The 24,397-nt window shown below is 39.9% G+C and overlaps 1 protein-coding gene across 1 annotated transcript; it reads left to right on the top strand.

The window, feature by feature from the left end:
• The first annotated feature begins 925 nt into the window (after window positions 1-925).
• Window positions 926-23,848, top strand: LOC117260006 (cullin-5-like). The gene is made up of 19 exons (XM_033631854.2): window positions 926-981; window positions 4,128-4,237; window positions 5,251-5,350; window positions 5,704-5,880; window positions 6,423-6,564; window positions 7,309-7,454; window positions 7,979-8,059; window positions 9,088-9,181; window positions 9,789-9,919; window positions 10,444-10,551; window positions 11,365-11,429; window positions 11,559-11,691; window positions 11,838-11,969; window positions 12,764-12,887; window positions 14,027-14,202; window positions 14,612-14,773; window positions 15,583-15,701; window positions 15,910-16,033; window positions 17,203-23,848. The coding sequence occupies exons 1-19, from the start codon at window positions 958-960 to the stop codon at window positions 17,395-17,397; spliced, it is 2,343 nt and encodes a 780-aa protein (XP_033487745.1). The 5' UTR covers window positions 926-957; the 3' UTR covers window positions 17,398-23,848.
• Window positions 23,849-24,397: the final 549 nt, after the last annotated feature.

Raw genomic sequence — 24,397 nt, 5'->3', positions numbered from 1 at the left:
TTGTGACTTGTCTAAAAAGCAACTGGAGCCCCATGTCACATTTCAGATAATGAGTTGTTAGCAGTTCCACCAAAAAGAGTTTTTTCCTTTCATCCTCTGTGGTGGTTTCATGTAAATATTTTTTGAGGTAAATTTATCAAATATTACACAAAAAATATAAGTTTAGAGAAAAGTCCAGACGGGGGAAAATTGTAGCAGAACATAGTCTCTTTGTCTTTCCTCTCCCATTAATCATCTCACAGCCACTCAGATTCATCTGATGACCCTTTAAGGGGCCTAAACCTTAGGTTGGGAACCACTGGACTAAACTAGCTAACTGCATATAAAGTAGTTATAACTAGATTCACCTCAAGCAGCTACTACATTAAAATACCACTAACAAACTGATGCCATGTTATTTACCATGTCATTTTGTCTCAAAATTATCTTACTTTGTATTTTTTATTCTATTTTTATTTTGATTTATATACATTTTATTGTTTATTTCTGTTTCCTTCTATAGGCCTACTTATCTGTATTCATTACTGTCTTTGACAACAGGCCATTTATTTATTGTGTGTACTGATAAATGTTATTAATGTTTATTTGTTAACTGGTCCTCTGTCATTTTTGCAAAAGTGATCCCCCAGCAAAGGAAGTTGAGTATCCCTGCTGGACATTAAATTACAGTATATAACGGAGTTAAAATGACTACAACCTTTAACATCTACAGCAGTAAAATGCAACATACACATTAATTCAGCAGTAATATTAATCCAAAAACAACATATAGTAAAACACTGACAGAGAAGGCATCAGATAACACTGGGATAACGTTTTGTTGTTTGGACTTTTACTTGTATTAGAGTATTTTCACAGCAGTATTTGAGTAGGCTAGTTGAATTCCCATGACCTCATCCTGAGCCAGCTGTAGTACCTTGTCTCGCGAGATTCCGCGAGGTGATAAGTTGAAGAAACATGGCGACGTCTAATTTGTTAAAGGTAAGAAGCACTTGAAAATATCGTATTTCCCACATCTGTGTGCAGATTTACAATCTTTGTATTCATATATTTTTGCTATTAGTGCATATATGTATATATTCACCATTGTGGCATGTATGTTTACGCGCTAATGGTGCAAATGTATGCAATAAGTGCACAAATAGGTGAAGTCACAGTTGTCACCGTTGTCGTTGTTAAAGTCCGGTGTTGTGTCGGAGTCTGTTGCCCCAACGACTTAAAATACCCCCCTGCCTCAAACCGGCACCCAGCATGACTCCTTCTGTAACTAAAGCCGAGTCCTAGTCGTCACCACAGTCCGGCTTCCCGGCGACGACGAACCGAAGCCTAACGAGAACCGTACCAAGCCCTGAACCCAACACCGGGGAGCAGGGGGCTCCAAGGGGACACAAACTTTGACACCTCCCCGTGCGCAGCACGACCTGTGAAGCTGTTTCTATTTGACAAGTTGTCGCTAGCGCTGATATTCTGGCTAGCTACCAAACCTAGCTCATCTCAAGATGACAAAATGCACCGTCTTTGTTCACCACAAGGCCCAGTTAAAATGAAATTCTCCCAGTAACCAAACAGGTACAGACAGTGCTGTCTGCGAAAGAGACTGTTCAGGTGTTGTCCTAATTAATAATTAAAAGGGGAAATGAAAGGAAAAGGTGGGATGGTCCCAACAGGGTGTCATCCCTATGTCCCCCAGCTCTTTATTCCCTTAATTTAACAATTAATTTTAGGACACCCTTAACATCTGTCTTCCTAGTGATTTAAAACACTTACAAATAGGTATATATGTCTCTTGATATAAACTAACACCATAAGAGATTGGTAAGGACTCGTATTGCAGTTTAAATAGCAAAATACTGAGGGATATGGGTGTTTCAAAACAGTTTAAAGGACCAGTGTGTAAGATTTAGGGGGATTTAGTGACATCTAGCAGTAAGAATGACAGATTACAACCAACTGAACCTACTTCTCATAGCGAGGATTCCTTCAGTGTTCACTGTTCGGAAGGTTTTTACCGGGAGTCGAATTGTCCACAAGGGATCCTCCTCTTCCAAACAAACAGTTTAAGTGATTAAACTGATAAAAGCACTGAAGAAAGCTGCTTCGCGATACAAAACAGTGATTCTTCTACGCTATTCAGCATGTCACAGATGGCCCACTTACCCATCACCTGTAAATGTGTATTCACCCATTGTCTCTTATAACTTAATGTGCATACACCTTTTTTCTGATCCAGATGTTCAGGAGATTTTTACTGTGAGCAGAAATATCTGCAGAGGTCTCCTCCTCTCCAGAACAAATGGACCGAGTGATTTAAACCAGAAAAAATACTGACTAAAGCAGACTCACGTTACAAATGAGAGTTTTTCCCGATGCTGTTTGGCATATTGGAGATGGGATGGTAGCCCAGCACCTGCTTATCCTTTCTCACCTTTTTTCTCTGATAACTTAAGATCCAGGTGTTCAGGTGGTTTTTATTGGGAGCTGAATTATCTGCAGAGGTCTCTTCCTCTTCAAAACACAAGGACCCAGTAATTTAAACTGGTAAAAGACACTGAAAAAAGCAGTTTCCTGCTGAAAAATCAGTGGTTTGTTTTTTCTACACTCTTATCGCAGAGGGGCTGCAAACTACGGTGGCCGACCCTAATGGCCTTATCTGTTATATATATTGCCCATTCTGATCTACTGTAGAAACATGGCAGTGTTACATGGCAGAGTCCCTGAATGAGGACCCGCTTGTTATGTGAATATAATCAGTCCATTCAGGTAACAAAAACACAACAAGCCCTTTTTTTAGGTGATTACACACTAAAGGAAACATACTTATTTTATTATACTCCATTTTTGCCAAAATATTCCCCTAAATTCTACACACTGGACCTTGAAATCAGTTCAGCCACTGTGGAAATATTCATGTCTCAAGTCAAGAACACTGGGTGGGACCATATCCATGTCGTTAGCGTCCTGTGTTCTCCAGCTTATATCCTCGTAATATGACACATTAATAAGACCTTTTTAAGGGTTTTATGTTCCCAGCGGCGTATATTTCCCTGGGTGAATATGTTGAAATCCCGTACCCACAGCTTATAGCCTTCTAATGTTTTACTCCCTGAAACCTGTGATCTCAAATTTGCACACAAGACAGTTCTCTTTTGTTGTTTAGACATTGATACGTCCGAGTAATGGGCAAAAATGAATGAACACCTCTTTTTGAACAACTCTATTTAGTGTTTAGTATGTACCAAATCAGCCTGTTGAACGTCCTAGCCCTCATGCCATTAATTCCTGACTTTTTCCACCTGCCCACTTGCTGTTATTGTACAGTTCAGCTTACACTGCTGCCTGCTATGGTGAGTCAAAGGGAAGTGATTGAATAGGAGTCGAGAACTCTGCCAGCCAAGGCCAACGATGCATTCGCATGCTCCTCTAAAGGTTGTTCTTCTGACTTTGGTGTGTTTATGAGCTTTATGTTGTAATGTGGTATTTTTGCGCTCAGAGCACTTGAACAAGACATTGATAACTAAGAGCAAATTGAAAAACCAATCTGATGAGCCATTAAGAAATGATCAAGAACCCACATGAATGCAGCACGAGGCTGCATAGGTAACAGAGTCCACGAGGAATGAGTCCTACAACCCAGAAATGAGTTGGCATTGTACCACTCATGGTTTCCTCATCTCAAAGTCAACGGATTTTTTGAATGGGTTTTTGTTAGATGCCTCAAGTAAGGTCTGTGGTTAACACAAGCCTGAGAGGCTTTCACGTTTTGTTCTCTGACATAAAATACGTCAGTGAATTTAGTGACAGTTTCAGCAAATGTGCATAAAGTTGTTTGTCATAAGAATTAGCAGCTACAGCTTTGATAAAAGATATGATAATAATTGTGATATAAAAAGCACTTCTTAAATAAAACTTAATGTAAAATAATTAAAAGCTATTCTGTTGCAGTAACGCTTGAAAATCTTATTAGCCTACTTGACCCCAGCTCTTAGTCTGTATTCACTCTTAATGTATGTCTTTGTGTATCTCTGAATTTCTGTCTTTGTTTTCTGTTACTGTCTCTCCCCCAACATTTCCCATCTCGTTGCTGTTTTTCTTCCTCCCACTCTTTCCTTCCCATGTCTCTCCTCCAGAACAAGGGGTCCCTGCAGTTTGAGGACAAGTGGGATCTGATGCGGCCCATCGTTCTTAAGCTGCTCAGACAGGAAGCCGTCACCAAGCAACAGTGGTTCGACTTGTTCTCGTAAGAGATGCTCTCTGCTCTGTCCCTTACTTCCCTCTGCCTTATTTAAGAAAGTGGTCCAATGCAGGATCAGCACAGCTGCTGTTGCCTCATATCCTGAAAACAGTTGCTTTACTCTGAACAATAGACCACTCACAAATCACAGCGTACTATTTTAGTGCATTTCAGCAGCACACACATCCAATACATGAGCTGGGTTTTTACCAACAGGTGTTGTGCTGCTTTATATAATCCCCACACAGTTGTAGGTAAGCATGTTGTTGGATTGTGTCCCACTCATAAACTGCGGTGGAAAAGAGTCTTGTTTCTGCAGCTTAACTGTCACAACTTGATGTACAACTGCCTCTCATAATAGAAAGATAATTCAGAATCCAATTTTAAAAGTCTCAGTTATGGACTCTAAGGGTAGTAATTATCTGATATGCTCACTTTGAAATAGAATGCTGTGGTGTAGCTTAACGTTGTGAGTTATTTTATTTTAAAACTTGTGTTAAGACACAAATTACAATGTTGGTGCTTTTTTTATTTAGCCCAAAGCTGTGATCGCATCTGGCACTTTTTCTGAGTTTAGCAGGTGTGAGGTGGATTACATCATTGTTGCTATGCAACATTTCTGGTTATTTCCCCTTGAGGCTGATTTTTGATTTTGGGCTTTTCAACAAAATTGACTTGACTTATCTGGCCTTACCTTAACCTTAAAAAACAAAGTGGGTAATGTGGGGAGTTAAAGTGTTCAGAAGAGGAAGTTAGTGATTGTTCTTTTTGGTCTTGAGAAATAGGAAGAGAAGAGGGGAAGGGAACAGTAACATGGAGAGTTTAATTATCTTGTCTCCAAAAGCTCTGGAAAGACAGGTCACGTTTCAAGGGGTTTCTCTGCAAGTATACTGTATTCCGTGTGTGTTTGCGACATGTTGAGTAAAAGCTCAGGAGAGCGCCTCAGTTGGAGGTGCATAGTCTAATTAACATTGAATGAACTTAAGTGATGTTCCATTCCCATCTTGTCTGTCCTCCAGAGATGTCCATGCTGTGTGTCTATGGGATGATAAAGGACCAGCCAAAATCCACCAAGCCCTTAAAGAGGACATCCTAGACTTCATCAAACAAGCACAAGCTGTAAGTAGTGTGTGTACATGGGTTTGGTTTGGGTTGGTTTCATTTTGCACAGTCCTTTTGCTGCTTCTTTCCAAAGTCCACTACTATCTCCTTACATGATAGTGGACAGATGGAGGGTGGGCGACTTTTTTTAAGCTCTACAAACTTCAGAACTGGTCCCAAGAACAAAGATCTCTCCATAGTCTTGGACAAAGTAATTGTTATGGTCCACTGTTTAGATGCTGCCACACATCTGCTTTGGATAATAATAGACAAAGACATGTGGGGCAGTTATTGCAGAGAACAAAGCATCAAGAGTATTTGTTGTTTGACCTGTATCATCTAACTTTTATTTGCTTTTGTTACCATGGCAGCGGGTGCTGAGCCACCAGGATGACACAGCACTGCTAAAGGCCTACATTGTAGAGTGGAGGAAGTTCTTCACCCAGTGCGACATCTTGCCCAAACCCTTCTGTCAGCTGGAGATCACGCTCATGGGCAAACAGGGCAGCAACAAGAAAACAAACATGGAGGATAGTATCGTACGCAAGGTGGGGGAAAAGCTGAGCAACAGTAAGCACAAGGAAGAGAAGGAGGTGGTTTGAAGAGAGTTACTCACATATGACATAAGAGGAAGCAGCAAGAATATGACCTAAAATCATGAGCAACTAAAACAAGTTAACAGAACAGGAGAAAATAACAAAGCAGGGGAGTTGTAAAAGCCAGAAGAGATGAAGAGGGTGTGGGAGGTGCCTCACATGGAGGGAAACATAATATATAGTGCATAGCTAAGGGTCAGTTAGTCTAAGAATCCTCCTGTGAGAGAACAGCTGGAAGTGTTAATGGTATCAAATTAGTTTGATCCCCATGAGGAAGGTCTCTCAGAATAAGATTAAGTGCTGTAGAGGAGGAAGCTCTGATTAAGCTAATATGATTGAGCAAGCAGACGCAAGAAGTTTCATTAAAAGCACTTCATAAATAAATTGGGCTTTACTATTCCTGGATAGCAGGAAATGGAGGGTAACTTATTATTTAACATTTTTGGTGCAGTTGATGCATATTTATTACTGCCCTTACCTTATGTATTTTCCAGCTGATGTTGGACACATGGAACGAGTCAATCTTTTCCAACATTAAGAGTCGCCTGCAGGACAGCGCCATGAAGCTAGTGCACGCTGAGAGGCAGGGGGAGGCCTTCGACTCCCAGCTTGTCATAGGAGTACGAGAGTCGTACGGTAAGACAGAGAGGATCAATTATTATTACATTTAATTGATAATGTGTGCAGAAACACAAATTTGTACAAGCAAAAATAGAGACACAACAGAGATTGGAAATCTGGCCATTGAAATAAACTTTTACCAGTATTAATTGTTTTTATTGCCAATTGGTGAACAGGTTGCAACATAACTTGAAAACTGAGACTGACTTTCTGAGTTGCCTTTCGTAGCCATTGGACTTCTTTGTAAAAGGCTTGGGCCGAATTTGCAGGGAAAATCTAAAAGATGTGAGGGTTTTCGTATTCCTGTGCCTTGCCTCTCTTCAGCTCTGCTACAGCACTGACACACTGTGCAACACTAGCTAATGTTAGCTAAGAAATGGATTCGACTTACTTCAACAAACGACCAACACCCACCACAACACGCAGCCCACACACGCTGTTTCCATGATATACATTTTGCAGCAGCAGCCTGGCCGTTTCCCTGCCGAATCAACACACTTTGTTGCCCCCGGGGCTGGGGTTTAAATCACGCTGAATTTGAGTTGCTACAGCTGCAAAGTTCTGAGCTGCTATCCACTCTTGTTCTGAAGAAGTAGTGTCCTGGCAGTAGGGAGTGAGGCAGAGGGTCTGCGGGCTGGCTAGCTAGCTAATCTTTTTACTCTTATAATGTATTTTAATATTAATGTGTTACACTAAATATAAAAAACACTACAGCAACGACCACTTTTTGTCCCAATGTCTGTGCTTCTCTCCCACCAGTGAACCTGTGCTCTAACCCAGAGGACAAGCTGCAGATTTACAGGGATAACTTTGAGAAAGCCTACCTGGACTCCACAGAGAGGTTTTACAGAACACAGGCGCCATCCTACCTGCAACAAAATGGCGTCCAGAACTACATGAAATATGTAAGCCATTCTGATACTGATTGGTGTGGTTACTTTAAAGCATGGAAAATGATGCCAGTGGCGAATACGCTGATAAAAGGGGGAGTGCTGTTATCTGCCCACAAAATAATTAATTAATTAAAGCTTTGAAATGACACCTCCCCCCTACATATTTACAAGTCAAGGCTAGATAAACAAGGTGAATAATTAAAAAATATTCACCTTGGAGCCTGGCATATCTCGCAATTTGGCATATCCTTTTGCAGAGCAGAACATCATCTAAATCTTTGTTGTAGTTTCAAACGTCACGTCACACGTCTGTGTGGGTTAAAATATTACCATCTGCAAATATGTCATATGAGTTACACCAGAATATACTGTAGCATTAAATGCTGCATTTTGTAGACAGTTGTTAGGAGAAGAGAGTTGTTGCCTTGGGTGTGTGTATATGCAAGAGTTTTAATTTTTAATTGTTGGTTTTTCAGTGTTTGTAGAACTTTTATTCTCAGTATCTGTGTTGCGTGTTCATGTGTGTTTCTCTACAGGCAGACGCAAAACTGAGAGAAGAGGAGAAGAGAGCACTTAGATATCTAGAGACACGTCGTGAATGTAACTCTGTTCAAGCAGTAAGTGTCCTTGACAGGATCTGAAGTATCAATACTAACTTAACATTTTACGTTTGTTTTCAGTTTCTTAAAACAGTTATTTACCTTGTGTCATCCTGAATTATATTTCCATATTTTCAAGTCATCCTAACAGATTGTAGCCTGAATCATACTGTATTTTTCAGACCAATATTGACATTTGAAACTTTGTTTTAGTCCTGAACACTCCTCTTGAAAGCCCCATAATTGTTATATTTCCTGAACACCCCACGCTAAAGTACGTTCCTGAAAGCTCCATGGTCATTTTGGTTCCCGAACGCCCTACGTTACTTCTAATTCCTGAACATACCACAGTCATTTTAGTTCATGAATGCACCCAAGGAGGTTTAAAAGTGGAGAAGTCAATGCGTCATATTGCATCATATCACTGGGGAATGACACATGCAGTAAAATCTAGTCCTCACTTGCCACTCGCCATGCCTGCCATGGAGTCAGAGACCATGTCCCAGCCCCAACACATATGCCAATTTATTGAGGTGATAGTAAGTCAGTGTTGTGGTTAAAGCTGCTTGTACTGCCCTCAAGTGGTCAAAACATGAATGGATTAATATTTAAATTAGATTATTAAAGAGTTGTATTGAATTGCTTTTGGTTCAAAAAACTATGGTATGGTGACACTGCTTGTTAGTTAAGACAGTTAAAACTTTTAAAATCAGACAAATGCAGGTCTGCAAGACTTTTTTCAACACATGTGTACTTTTCTTCTGGAGTTTGGGAAAGCTGATTTTTCCGGCTATTTGTTTTCGGTTTATTTTGGTTTTATAGCCCAATCACAAACAAACCAGGTTTAGTAAAAAGTTACTTATGTGTTGTCAGATGTGCTAAATGTCAGATGTAAATCTGTGTCTCTTCACTTTGAATAACAGCACCAAAAATATTCTGAAAGATCACTGTGACCTTTCAGGAGTCTCATTAAATGTATGTGAGCCCGTTTGTTCATGTCAAGGTTGCCCCCCTAGTAAGTCTTTGCTTTCTGTGTATCCTCACAGCTTATGGAGTGTTGTGTTAACGCTCTGGTAACCTCATTCAAAGAGACAATCCTGGCCGAATGTCCAGGGATGATCAAACGAAACGAGACAGACAGTAAGTACTGCTGCACTGTTGTCACATTATTTTTCAATAAATGTAGCATGATAAGTAAGGGTCTTTCTTTTAGAAGACACAAATATCTACTAGACATCGTGGCATCAACATTCACTATTGCATCAGCCAGAAAGACTTTAAAAATAGAAAGCTTCTCCCAGTGTTGGTTGGTTTCCTGCCAGCGGGGCCAGGAGAGCTGTACAACTTGCCAACCACACTCACTGTTTGTGAGCATTTGTCTGGTAGCTGGTGGGATTTTTCCCCTGAAACATTTTCCTGTTTTGCTTTGTTGACACCAGTCTCATGATGCCTTCAACCAATTATATAATGATAATAATAATAACAGCACCACTTGATTAAAGAGTATCGTGTAGGGTACACTAGTGTTTGCTCGCATTCAGCTCCTCCAGAAGCCTCCTCTCTCCTCCCTCCTCATCATCTCCAGATGCAATTAAGGGATCTGAACATCCTCAGTGATGTCAGAGGGCGACTGTTTGTGAGTCAAGGGACAAGAGAGGAGGCGAGGAAGCATAAGTTAGCATGATGAAAAGGACCCAGAATGTTTTTTTGCCTGTGTATAACACTGATCCCCCCCTTCCCTGAGCAGGGCTGCACCTGATGTTTTCGCTGATGGACAAGGTTCCCAGCGGGATCGAGCCCATGCTAAAAGACCTGGAAGAACATATCATCAATGCTGGACTAGCAGACATGGTGGCTGCTGCCGAGACTATCACTACTGTACGTGCACAAACACACTTTAACAACAGTTAGCTCAGCTCCTCAATCCCATGTTCAGTCCAGAGTTTTTCTGCAATCCTGCTGACAAACAGACAAACCAAACAGAACACATAACCTCCTTGGCAGATGCAGTAATGGCATCTGTGACATTGGAGTAAAAGAATGTAATGAGAAACACATTTTGTTTGAATCGCTGAAGGTTCAAATGTGATTATTGCAGCAATCACTTATAGGACTTTTGGATTGTAATTTCAACCAAATTTGTAGAGCCACATTACTAACAAAATGTCTTTTTAAAAAATAATCCAATAATTGAAACTAATGTTGTACAGTAGATTTGCTTAGAACAGGCAATTAACATCAGTGTTACTGAGTTTTGGGGCAGCACCGTTTTGGTTGATAACTCATGAAGTGAGAACGTAGAGTGTGTAAAGAACAAAATGGCTGACAGCCCAACGTTAATATTGGAGGGCAGCATCCACAACTTCTATAGTAGTTCTAAATGTGTGTTTCTGTGTGTCCAGGACTCTGAGAAGTACGTGGAGCAGTTGTTGACATTGTTTAACCGCTTCAGTAAGCTGGTAAAGGAGGCCTTTCAGGATGACCCTCGCTTCCTCACAGCAAGAGATAAGGTGTGTTTTATCTGGCTACCAAAGCCATCTAGGACATATAATGATATCTACTCTGTGCTAAAGACATTTGAGTTCCCTCCAGCTCCCTTTTGTTCCCAAAATATGTGTATTCATAATGCCTGCAGCACAGGCAGCATTACAGCTTGACCCCTTGTTCACACATACAGTATGGACTCAAAGTACAGTAGCAGCCTCTCCCTTTCCTCTCTCCAGCCTCAAGCATGCATGTTTGGGGTTAGACACATAATTAACACAACTATGTTTGAGCAGTTATTTTGCCACTATGCTGTCACACAAGGATGAAGTTAATTCCCAGAGCGATGGATCTTTCTTACTAATGTCCCACTGTAGGTTGTTAAAGTTGTATCATAAGCCCTGTTTCCAGCGAGCAGTATGGTGTGATGCAGTTTAGTTCAGTAAAAATACTAAATTGGGAAGCTGTTGATCAGCTTTCACTATCCAGCTGAGTAGCAGTAGCAAACAGCTGTGCTTCTGGTAACTGATTTAGTCAAAACAAGTGCTCCTGCACATCAGACAGCACAAAGTTGAGACTTTGGAGACTTGAGTAACTGGAGATGGTGCTGGGATGATATTTGGAAGTTCAATTCAAAATTAATATTTAAGTCTGTATGTGTGACTGAGGGAAACTGTGCAGTTAGAACAGGACTCTGGGAAATTATTTTAAGTATTTTCTACCTTTTATAGACTACATGAATAAAACGACCAACTCTAATAAATGTAAACAGTCGGAAGTTGCAGCTCTAATTGTTTGGTCCTTACCTGCACATGTTATCTGTTTCCCTTCCCCTGCAGGCTTACAAGGCTGTTGTCAATGACGCCACAATCTTCAAACTGGAGCTGCCAATGAAACAGAAAGGGTGAGTGGAAGCATCTGCTTTGTCCTTGTGGATGTGGAAATACCCAGAGTTTTTGTCATCTTTTCTCTTTGATTAAAACAAGTCACAATGTTGTGGTGTGTATGTAAATGTGTGTGTCCGTCCATGCAGTGTGGGTATGAAGACTCAGCCGGAGTCAAAGTGTCCTGAGCTTCTGGCAAACTACTGTGACATGCTGCTGAGGAAAACTCCTCTCAGCAAGAAACTCACCTCAGAGGAAATCGAGCTCAAACTCAAAGAAGTGGTGAGTCTTTGTCCTATTAGCCCGGCACAGCTCAAGGCTAACTTGCTTTTAGGTGATCCATTTTTCAGACTTCTCCAGTCCCTTTTGTCTACCCTATTCCCCTCTACTCTCACACTTATTTCTTCTTTTATAATATCTCCTTGCAGCTCTTGGTATTAAAGTACGTTCAGAATAAAGACGTATTCATGCGTTACCACAAAGCTCATCTGACAAGGCGCCTGATTCTGGACATATCAGCTGACAGCGAGATTGAAGAAAACATGGTGGAGTGGTTGAGAGTGAGTTACACGTTTCTTTCTTACTCTCCGTCACACACTCAGGCAGACAAAGAAATGCACAGTGTAAGAACTATACGAGGGATCAATACAAATAATATACCAGCATCTTGGAACCAACATCATACTTATCTGTGGGGAATATAAACATATCTTTCTACAAAACCTTTTTTCTATTTAACAAACTTCACAGATCCATCAGTGTTTAACTTTAACACAAGGCAAATGTACAAGAACTTAACCTAGATTTAATAATGGTTTTGCACTGTGATGGTTCAGCCACATCAAGGAAGGTTTCCCGCAGGTCCATGAAAAGTCTTAAAAGGCATTTCATTCATTAATCTAAAAATAAGGCCCCAAATGCTATTTAAAATATCTAAAATCAATCTTTATAAAATCTTAAAAGACTGAGACATGGGAAAAAGGACTTAATTGGTGCACGGCATTGCGTTAAAGGCCCTGTGTACAATGGGAATCAAGGCAGTGGAGTCCCACATGCAGAGTGAGAAATACAAACTGCCAAGAAAACTTAACAGCAAGTGCCAGGTATTTATGAGTTCACTTCAACCCTCGTCTCTGCCAAGAGACAAAAAACTCACACCTCATTAACAGTAAACATTTGGGCAAAATTGTCACAAACCTAAGTAACTGATGTCGCTTAATGTCGCAGTGGATTAATTTCTCCTTTGCTTTGTTGTCCTCTTTTCCTTCATTTGTGTTGCTCCCTGGTGTCTTGTGTGTGTGTGTGTGTGTGTGTGTGTGTGTGTGTGTGTGTGTGTGTGTGTGTGTGGTTGTAGGAAGTAGGAATGCCTGCAGATTATGTGAACAAGCTGGCCAGGATGTTTCAGGACATCAAGGTCTCAGAGGACCTCAATCAGGTCTTCAAAGAAATGCACAAACACAACAAGCTGGCGCTGCCAGGTAGCTCACACACACACACACACACACACACACACACACACACACACACAAAAAGCTTTTTAGTTAAAACAACATAAACCAACTCGACACAAGGGGACAAATCAGTGTAACATTATCACCTTTCTTGCAGTAATTTGTCTCTTTCATTACATTTTCTTTCCATCACTCATTTCATGCCAAAGACATAAACCTGGAAGAACAAAAACATAGTTACAATAAAGCAATAATACTGTTCAATCAGGATTGAGATGCAGTGTGAAACGTTTGCTTTTCAGACTTTGTTAAGTCACCAGTGACTACTTGTGGGGTTGGTTTAAAGGTGTGTAGAATATAGGAGGATATATTGGCAGAAATTGAATATACTGTAATATTATAAGTATATTTTATATAGTGTACAATCGCCTGAAAATAAGAATTATTGTGTTTTCGTTACCTTGAAATGAGCTGTTTATATCTACGTAGGGAGCGGGTTCTCATCCACAGAGTCTGCCATGTTTCTACAGTAGCCCAGAATGGACAAACCAAACACTGGTTCTAGACAGGTACATTGGCGTTTTCTCGTTGGTCACTGTAGTTAGCAGCCCCTCTGCGACAAGCAGCATCAGAGAACATAGATCATAATGTGAAACTGCTTTATTCAGTGTTTTTATGGTTTAATCACTGAGTTCATTGCTTTGGAGGGGAAGAGACATCTGCAGATGATCCGGCTCATGTTAAAAACCTCCTGAGCGTCAGGATCTTTAGAAAAAAGATGAGCACACAGGGTATGAGAAACACTGATATGTAATGGGTAACTGCTTTATTCAGTGATTTTACTGGTTTTAATCACCTGGTCCGTTTGTGTTGGAGAGGGGGACTACTGTGGATAATCAAGCTCATGGTTAAAAGCTGTTTGAACAGTGAACACCGAAGGAATCCTAACAGGGAGTTCACAGTTGGCACATGGTAAAAGTTTCAGCTGGTTGAATTCTGCAATCCTCACCACTAGATGCTAGTAAATACTTCACACTGTTCCTTTAAGGGAACGGGAGGTTATGAGGTCTTTTATCAGATTAAATTTACTGTTCACAGTTTAATTTTGATGTGTCTGTTTAACTAATAATGACCAATCAGAGTTTTTCTCCTGATTTTGCCTACAGCGGACAGTGTGAACATTAAGATCCTGAACGCCGGAGCATGGTCACGAAGCAGTGAGAAGGTTTTTGTCTCACTGCCCACAGAGCTGGAGGACCTCATCCCTGAGGTGGAAGACTTCTACAAGAGGAATCACAGCGGTCGCAAACTCCACTGGCATCACCTCATGTCCAACGGCATTGTGAGTGAGCTATAAATGTCACTGATGCAGTGTTCCTGCTGCCACAGAGCCAACAATCAGAATCTCAGTTAGTAAGGTTGAAGTACATGTGTGAATCGTTTGAAAGTAGTACAAAAAATGACTTTCAATAAATAAATAACTAAATAAATAAATGTAAACATAAATAGATACATAGATGTGTAAATGAATAAATACAGGAATAGGTAAATTAAAAGGTTAAATAAATGCTGAAATGTATAAACAGATAAATAAAAGAATAAATAAATGCTATTAAATGTTAGATTATTGTTGTTATTTTCAGCAGTTGTTGGGCCACCAAATCAAGCTGACAGATCAACACTGTGTTGCCACATTCTGCTCCTCTCACCTTCTCGGCCTTCTCCTTTGTTTCTCTTCCCCTTGTGCTCAGATCACCTTTAAAAACGAGGTGGGACAGTACGACCTGGAGGTGACGACCTTCCAGCTGGCAGTTTTGTTTGCCTGGAACCAGAGACCTAGAGAGAGAATCAGCTTTGAGAATCTCAAACTGGCCACAGAGCTGCCTGACGCAGAGCTACGTCGTACACTTTGGGTTAGACTGCCGAAACGTTTTAAATGCTTTATTGTAGTCTACCAATTACAGGACAAGTTTACAGGATTAAGATAATTGCTCAGGTTAAATACATTATTTGGGACTCATAGGTGAGAAAACACAGCCTGCAACGCAAAGCTTGTTACAGCTGAGGTTGAACAACACTGGCAGACATCAGTCTAGGTGGGGTTGCATATAGACATGTATGTATCAGATCTGAGGTATGATTAACGTAAGAGCACATGCTTAGTTCAGGATTCATGTCCTAGCTCACTGATATTTGAAACCATATTCATATTCAGAAAATAACACCATTACATGTATAAAGCCTTTTGGCATCACACAGGAACGTTTGTGCAGATGTTCTTCTCTTTATAATGAAAGGAATACTTCACCCCACAAATGTCAATTTGCATGTAAATTATTCACCCAGCCAGACTCCACTGACAAAACCATAATTTTACCTTGCTGAACACAGGAGCTGCAGTAATTGATATACAACTGATCATCATGATTTGGGGGTTAAGTATTCCTTTAAACATCTTAATAACCAACTTAATAAGCGTTACAGGAAACAAAAATATGTTGAGATTGAGAGTTAATCAGAGTGCAGCACACAATATGGAGGGTGATGTCTAGAGTACCATAAAGCAAGATGACTGTATACTTGGCTGATAGCATCTGTAAGAAGGAAACACACACACTCAAACACACAAACACACACACATAAATCGGCAGTATTTATAACTGAAATACTGATGGTGTTTCATATTTTTAAATTTACTTTACCTACTCTCTTTTCTGTGCAGTCTCTAGTGGCCTTCCCCAAACTGAAGAGACAGGTGTTGTCTTATGACCCTCCAGTTAGCTCGCCCAAAGACTTCACAGACAGCACGCTCTTCTACGTCAACCAGGAGTTCTCACTCATGTATGTTATGGTGTTTAAAACGTCTAATTTTATTCAGCTAAGAAATATTTTTTAAATATTATTTTAAATTAACAATTAAAATTATATTTATGTACTGTATATATATATACATATTAGTAGTCCCAAATAAATTAACCAGCAATTTCAGGTCAAGTTAAAATATTTGTTATGTTGATCATCTGTGTCTGTGTGTCTTTTATTTTCTCAGCAAAAACTCCAAAGTCCAAAAGCGAGGAAAGATCAATCTGATTGGTCGGCTGCAGCTGACCACAGAGCGAATGAGAGAAGAGGAGAATGAAGGAATTGTTCACCTCAGAATACTCAGAACTCAGGTACAAAAATATACATCAAAACACTCACAGTGTCCTCATTCTCCTTTCAAGGGTCATAGACATTTTTAGCTTAACCCAATGACCCAATGAATTGCATGTTACCTAACATCAACTCAAGTGATGTTCACTTCACTTGTCTCTTCTCTCCTCTCGCTGCTACGTGGCTCAGTGTAGGGCATTGCCCTATTCAAAACACAGAGTAGAGAAACTAGCGCATCAGTAAATTACACCAATACACAGTTAATGGCTCAATTATGCTCAACGTTAGATATGGGTATGTACACAGATGGAGCCTTCTGTCCGTACTCTGCATTCATTTTTTCTGTATTTGTGCACATTTTCGGACAGCTTACGGACACAGTTGAGACGGAGCAGTACCACTGGAAGTCGTGAAGGCAATGTATTTCAAGTGAGATACGACTGTAGGAAATGATTAAGACATTTTAAAATTGGCAGAATGGAAGGAATCAGTAATATTGTGAAAAGAATTTTCCGTCCATGTGCCACAACATATTTTATGGCCTCACGGACCACCACTGTCTACACAATGCCTCCGTTAAAAGGTACATTGTATAGGTACATCCATCTATTGGATGTACCTATACAATAAAGGGGGTATGGAAGTCTGAGGGCAGTGACCTTTACGTTTAAATGAACAAATCTGTTTCATGTTGGCAATATTATATGTCATTTCCAGTAAAAATCACAATAGAAAAGCTTTGTTTACTGTTTAAAAAGTGTAAACATTTGAAGAAAGGAAGCACTCACCCATCTTTTAAGTGGTTGCATCCCCAGTCTGATCTCGAGCTCACAGCTGATAGATACATGGTATGTTAACATGACGTAAGAGAAGTGTGTATTAAATGGATTTAATGTTGAGAGCTTAAGTTGGATGCTCGCTTGCTGTCAGAAAGCTGTGGCAACATGTGTATAAAAAAATACACATTTTAATAGTAATTTCAGCATTCAATTAGCTGTATTGTCTTTACTATTTGATTAATATTCATTCACAAAATTTGCTCCAGCAGCCATATTGTGTTGGTGTTGTCTGTGTTAAGTGATTTGTGAGCCAGCACAGGACAGGAGAGTTGAGCTTGTGATTATGGTCAACACTACAGTCTGTAGAGCTTGTGAAGGTATAACGTTTGCCTATTTTGTGTCTTGTTCAGGAGGCCATCATCCAAATCATGAAGATGAGGAAGAGAATCAGCAATGCCCAGCTTCAGACGGAGCTGGTGGAGATCCTGAAGAACATGTTTCTGCCTCAGAAGAAGATGATCAAAGAGCAGATTGAGTGGCTCATTGAACACAAGTACATAAAGAGGGACGAGGGAGACATCAACACCTTCATCTACATGGCCTAGGCAGCAAGGCAGGGAGCGCTTTCTTGCTCTGTTTTTTACTCCTGGCCTGCAACCGGCACTTAAAGACTCGGCGAGAGGAGATGGAACAAAAGGATGTGTGTGAGGACAAGGAGAAGGGTGAAGATAAGTGGGGAGTGTGTTGAAGAATGAGGAAGAGCCTTTTCAACAAAAGCGTGGGTATTTATTTGTGTTTGTGAGACGCCAGTGTGTTACCGAGGTGAGCTCAGACTGTCTGTCTGTCTCTACCGTCCTCTAGTATCGATCAGAGCAGAGGGACGCCGCCTGCCCGTAGCTGGAATGAAAAGACATAGTGACATAATTAAATTAAATACTTCCTGCCTTACTTTGTCAGCAATGGACTGCAGAGGTGTGCTGTGAGGAGGGAACGGAGGACAAATGTAACAAGCTGATATCAATCCTTTGCTTTCACTTAATGCCACAGCTGCCATCTTAGCGGCAGCCATTTTGCATCCCTCCTATTCTACATTTGTCTTATTTTTGAACTGGGAATGCAAAAAAATGCCGCGAGTGAAAGCTGCCATTGAGGAGGAGCGGACACCGATGGATTAGCTCAAACTACCGAGGAGTATTTTGCCAAATTGTGTGTGTGAGTGAGTGAGTGTGTTAGTGTGTGTTTGCGTGCATGGTGTGTATCTGGTCTTTTAGGTGTGTGTGTATGTGTGTGCACTTTCAACAGCATGCTGCTCTATGATTTTTGTTTGTTTGTTTATTGGAGGATCTGTCACACTTTGTGGTTGTGTCTGAGAAAGCTGGGGAATCAAGACCAGCCGCGCGTTTTATATGCTGATATTTAGTTTTTCTTTTTATCCCCTGTGGCAGGTAAAGTTTCTCAACAGGTATACAGGTATTGTCTGGAGACCCCTCTTGTCTGTCTTGGGAAATGATCATACTGCAAACTATTTATTTGGTGTGTAAAGACCCATGCTCCAAAAATTGTGACATTAAATACCCGCTGAAAGCATCAGAGAGGGAATCGTCTAGAATTGTGACCAGGTAATCAGAGTTAAATAGAAACACAAAAGCTTCTTTAGACTAGATTGAAGCTCCATGTCTGAATTTCACCTCATTAATCCACTAAGAGTGTCATTCTTAATCTTTGCACAATGTCAGTACCAGGAAGGTGCTGTTAAACTAGAAAAACAAAATGTATGGAAGCCCATTTCTGCCAGTAAAAGGAAAAAAAAGAAAGTTTAGCCATGTAATTAAAAAAAAAAGGATCCTGAAGGTCAATATAATGAGAAACCTTCCCAAAATGATGAGTTAATATCTCAAAGTAATGAATGAAATAATAATAAGCTTTTCAAAATAATGGCTTTTGAGATACTAAGTTATTATGTTGCAATATTACATCATTCATTTGACATAATAATACATATCGTATTTTGTAAAAGTTTCTCTTTGTCACTTACGGGATATTTTTTCATTTTTTGTTTTCCTTTATGGCAGAAATGGGCTTCCATACAGTTTATTTCATTGAGGTTTAAAGTGAATGAGCTGCTGTGTTTCGAGGATCTTCCCTGTCTGAGCTATTGTGGAGTTCATCTAGCCATCATGATCTGTCTGTCTGTGTGTGTGTGTGTGTGTGTGTGTGTGTGATGCGTGATGCCCTCTCTTCTCCTTTTCTGCCCTAACTCGCACATCCAACAGACACGACTCTCTTAAAAAGAAATGTCTCTCATTCTCACAGTGAAAGTTGTAAAGCAGCCAGTTGGTGCAAAGATGTTTGGTTACACATCAGCTGTGGTTTTAATTGTCTTGATGATGACAACAATGTGGTGGCTAATTTGAGTTCCCTTTATTGGTTTTTATTTTCATTCTGAGTGAAGAAGCTACACACTACGATCAGTACTTCCCTCTGAAGGATCAGCTCTGACTTACCACAGGTTATTTTGATTTTATTCTCAATGGCCATATATGCATGTAGGGGTGTTGTGGAGTCCAGTCCACTGTAGGAAATAGAGAGAAACTCATTCCAGCATTCAGCTGAAGCTGCTGTGATGCTGCAGAGGTCGATCTGTCTCTTCAGTACTGAATTCCATCCGTGTGTTTTCTGCAAGTATTACACTAGATGTTCTGAGTTTCAGCTATTAGCTGTTAGCACTTTCTACCTCTCATACAACTCAGACAACTCTCTCTGCCTCCCCGACTACAGCTACTCAGGGTCACATGTTTTGTTAGCCTATAACAGTGACCTCATTGTTTTTGCATTGTTTGACAATTTTTGCAAGCTGTGATGACAACTGGTGGTCAGTGGTGTGTAGCAGAGCCAGTGTTAACTTCTCACAGATGTAAATGTTGGCCTACAAGTAACAAGAAATTTCAGTACAGAAATGCCAAAGAAATTGTTGGAAGTCATTTAAAAACAATGCCTCTATTACACAGTTTCTCCACCACAGAGCATTCATTCAAGATCATTTTTCAAATGTAAAATGTCTGTCCAGTTAATATCATTAAATTCTTCCTAAAACACAAACAAACAAACAAAAGTGGGACATCGGCTTTAGCTGAATGTTGGATGACATTTTTGTGAGAACTGTGGATTTCATAGTTGTTTCTTTTTCCTTTTCTTACAGTGGAGGCCAGTTTGAAAACGTGGCTGGGTTACTGGGATTGAGGAAGCTCTCTACATACAATTGTTCAGAGAGTGTTAAAGGTCCAGTGTGTAGGATTTAGGGGGATATTTTGGCAGAAAGGGAATATACTAAATATCTTTTCTTTAGTGAAGCATCACCTGAAAATAAGAATCCTTGTGTTTTCGTTACATTAGAATGAGCCATTTATATCTATATACGAAGTGGGTCCTCTTTTACAAAGTCCGCCATGTTTCTACAGTAGCCCAGAACAGACAAACCAAACACTGGCTCTGGATAGGTACATTAACGTTTTCACTTTGGCCGCAGTAGTTAACAGCCCCTCGCATCGGAGAAACACAGATTTTTAACATGGAACTGCTTTATTCAGTGTTTTCACTGGTTCAGATCACTGGGTTCATTTGTTTTGGAGAGGAAGAGACCTCTGCAGATTATTTAGCTCACGGTAAAACCTCCTGAGCCCTAGAATCTTAAGAGAGAAAAAAGGTGAGCACTCATTAGCAGGTGCTGGGCCAGTGGCTCATCTGCAATGAACTAAACAGCATTGGAGAAACACTGATTTCTAACATGCTTTATTCAGTGTTTTTACTGGTTTTAACCACCTGGTCTGGTTGTTTTGTAGAGGAGGAATAGACCTCTGTGGATAAATTGGCAGCTGTTAAAAACCTCCTCAACAATGAACACTGAGGAATCCTTAATGGGAGTTCACGCTTGGCACACAGAAGAAGTTTCAGTTGGTTGAAATCTGCAAATCCTCACCACTAGATGCCACTAAATCTTACACACCTCTTAAATCAGACATTTAAAAAATCTGAACCTTTATTCCAAAATGAGATATTAGAAAATTATACTCTCATAGAGTGATATCTGGCATGAAACAAATTCACATGTGGGATGTTATTTAAAGTGGAAAGAGACAACTTTTCAGCTTTTGTTTTATGCATTACGGTTCAAATGAATACATAGCAATGGAAAACTTGATCCTAAACACTCCCCATGTGACAATTCCACCAGCTTCTTTACACATTTTCATTGGCTGCAACTCTGTTTTGCTTTTGTCAGAGGTAGCTATAGGGAGTTGACAGGTGGTGTTTGTGTGTGTCCTCCAGTGGCTGAATGCTATTAAAAACATATTTGTACATGTTAAAGCAACTGAAATACTGTTGTCACACCAGCATTGGCACAGTGTGGATTTTCACACCCACTGAGTTGCATCACTGCGTTCTTGCTGCTGCTGCTGCTGCTGCTGCTTATACTGTACATTTAACATATTTTAGGTTTTAAAAAATTCCCACAGCAGCTCCCCACATGTTCAGGGTGAATACAGGGTCTGCTGCATAAACAATCATACAGTGAGTTAGAAAGGAACAGAGCTGCTATGTCAAAACAAGATTATCAGTTGCACTGAGATCAGAAGAGCGCTTTACTCTGCAAGCGTGCATGTCAAAAACACTGCATTTGAAAAATCTGAAAAATGAGGCTTCGTCCATTTCAAATCATTTGTCACCAATGTACTGCTATGATTTAACTAGGTTATATTTTATAAGAGTATGTTGCTGTGCTCTGATGTTGGATTTCCTGTTGAACTGAGCATGAGCTCATGTGAGCAGAAAGGAAGAGAAGAGACAACAGTGAATGCTTAGAAATGATTTTTTTTTTTTTTTAATATTTATTCTATATTTATGATGAATGTTACTTTCTCTGTCACTTGAAATGGTTTTTGTTTTCCATGGTTTGCTTTTGGAAAGATGTTTTCTTGGTGTACATTCATAGAGCTAACAGTATTTTTCTACCGCAGCTCTCTCCTCTGTTTCACATTAAGAAAAAGATACAACATTTTAGCCTCATTTAATTCACGCTCCACTTTACAGAATTTAATCATACCTGAGGTTTGTCCAAATCCTGAGGTTGCTGTTCACCATCTTTGACTACAAGACCAGGATGTTGGCAATAATCACATTTACATTTCACACACTTAAAAGCCAAAAGAGTTGTCTTGGTATTATGGTTTTCTGAATGCAGTGAGTCTTTTTTTATTTTTTAAATGTCTGCCTTGTTGAACCTGAGATGAAATTAACTCCCCATGTCAGTCCCATTATGCAGATTTATCCTCTATGCACAGATCTGGCTCAGTTATGTTTTTTTGCAGATGACTTCCGGTTTTTAAACTTCCAAACATCCTCCAGTGAGTGCAGTGAATTGAGTCCCAGTAAATTGGAACTTTTTGAATGTCAAAAGTCCATTCTTTTTTTCTGTGATCAACAAATTACTTAACAGCTTTAACGCAGTGAGCTCCACTCATTCGGTCCCCTCCAACTAATTTAAAGAAACGCAAAAAAATAATTTGCGTATGTACTCTCTCATCCACCTCAAACAATGACTGATATGCTGCAGGTGATGCATCTTGTACTCTTCTTCATAAAAACTGTCAGAACACAGTATGTGCGAGTCTGAGCCGACTGCAGAGCTTTCAGATCGGAGCTTTAAACAAACTACACAGAAAATATATTTTAACTTTCCTGTCTAAGTGTTTGCAGTGTACAAGGATGTCACTTCCCACTGTTTTTTTAAATACAGATACTGATCTAATTTTACTGCCCTTTTCATTAGACATTTTGTATTTTCAGCCATGTTCAACAATAACTGAATGTGTTATATTTTCTCCAATCAATAATCAGTGTTAGCTGGTGAAGCTGAAACATTTCTACAGCTTTTTTTCAGTCATATGATCAGACACTTCTGGTTAAACTTCAATCAAGTTTTAAGGGTAACTTTAGTATTTTGCAGCCTGGACCCTATTCTCCCATGTTTCTGTATCAATTTACATCCACTGAAAGTGTTTGTTCTTGCCACTGACAGGCTCAGATTGTTATTATAAGTGTCTGACAACATTATGCAAAGGAGCATGACAGAGATAGATCTTTATGTTAAAGAATAAGATCCTTTTTGTTTTACCAGAAACAGCCTGTAATTGCCATCGCCTCACTCATCAGACTCAATTTCAGTAAATATGAATGTTGTCCTTCATTTAAAGTCGACAGAAACAAAATAAAACTAAAAAAAAGTCTTGATTATTCTTTCCATTGTTCCAACAATCATTACTCTGGTTTGGTTGAGATAAACCATTAATATTCAACCAGTTAGATGTAAAAATATTTTGGCTCTATAAAATTACTATTTATTTAAATGGTGTCTGGTGGGTTTGGCAATGGCAATGGCAATGGTGATGGTGATGGCGATGGCGGTGCTGTTTCTGGTTAAACAAAAAGGATCCTTCTCTTTGACAAAAAGGTCTATCACTGTAGGAGTCCTTTCCATAATGTTGTCAGATACTTATGACCTATCAGTGGCAAAAACAAGTACTCTTAGTGAACATAAATTAACAGTGCTCAAGTGACCGCAGGGATTGCATTGCACCTGGTTTTGCTTGCTCACTACTAGACAATGTCCAAAAATGTTGTCTCCATTTGTCCCTTAGACACACAAATACCAAAGTTACCCTTCAAAGAAGTTGAAAGTGGGTTTTGGTTACCATAATTGCTGTGTTTTTCTCATTAGATACCCAGTACCCACCCATCAGCCCGGCCTGCACAGGTGGGCAGACTTACCTGTAGCCTTGCATAATGACAAAACTTGAACTAAACACAATCAGTCACAGCCTAAACCAGCTGAATGTTTGCCACTACATCAAGTAAAGACATTAAACGTTGTGTCATTGGAGAGTGGGAGGAGAGTGGTTTCAACTACTTTCATGTGCAGCGTTGTTTTGCTTGTTTAAAATATTTTTTAAAGTTGAATAATGTATTTCCTGGCAAAATAAAGCTGTAAACAACTGTAAAGATAGAGATTTCTGTTTTTCTTCTTTCTCGCTTCCAGACCCAATTCAAAGACTTTAGATTTGTTTCAAAGAGGCTTTCTTTCCAGTGAAACAAGTTACTTTGTATGATTTGTATGGTCAACTATAGGGACAACTTTCAATCGAAGGATACGTTTTAAAATGGATTAACTCATTTATGATGGCAGGAGGGTCATGCATTTTCTGCCAGTCACTCAAGGAGGCTCATGGAAAAATATTGTTCCTTCAGGGAGGGTCTAAATATAAAATAAAAACAAAAGTCACACCCCAGCCACCATAGCATGATGCCCATAGGATAGATAAAACATGATAAAATGTCCTCTTGGGTGCCCCACCAGGGAAGAAAATAACATGAAGTAATGAAGTAAGCATGCCGTCCAGGGTGCCTTTGAAATAAGAAAATGTGGTGCAATGCCATATAGACTGCCATCCATGCCAAAATCCTTTCTAAGAGCTGGAGTCCCACTGCCTGGGGTGTCCTTTTAATTTTTTTGGCCCTGCCCCTCAGACACTCTGAGTCCACCATTGTTCC

The sequence above is a fragment of the Epinephelus lanceolatus genome, chromosome 4, assembly GCF_041903045.1.
Source record: "Epinephelus lanceolatus isolate andai-2023 chromosome 4, ASM4190304v1, whole genome shotgun sequence".
Taxonomy (NCBI): domain Eukaryota; kingdom Metazoa; phylum Chordata; class Actinopteri; order Perciformes; family Serranidae; genus Epinephelus; species Epinephelus lanceolatus.
Note: the sequence above shows the minus strand (reverse complement) of the source record. Positions and strands in the feature narration are given on the sequence as shown.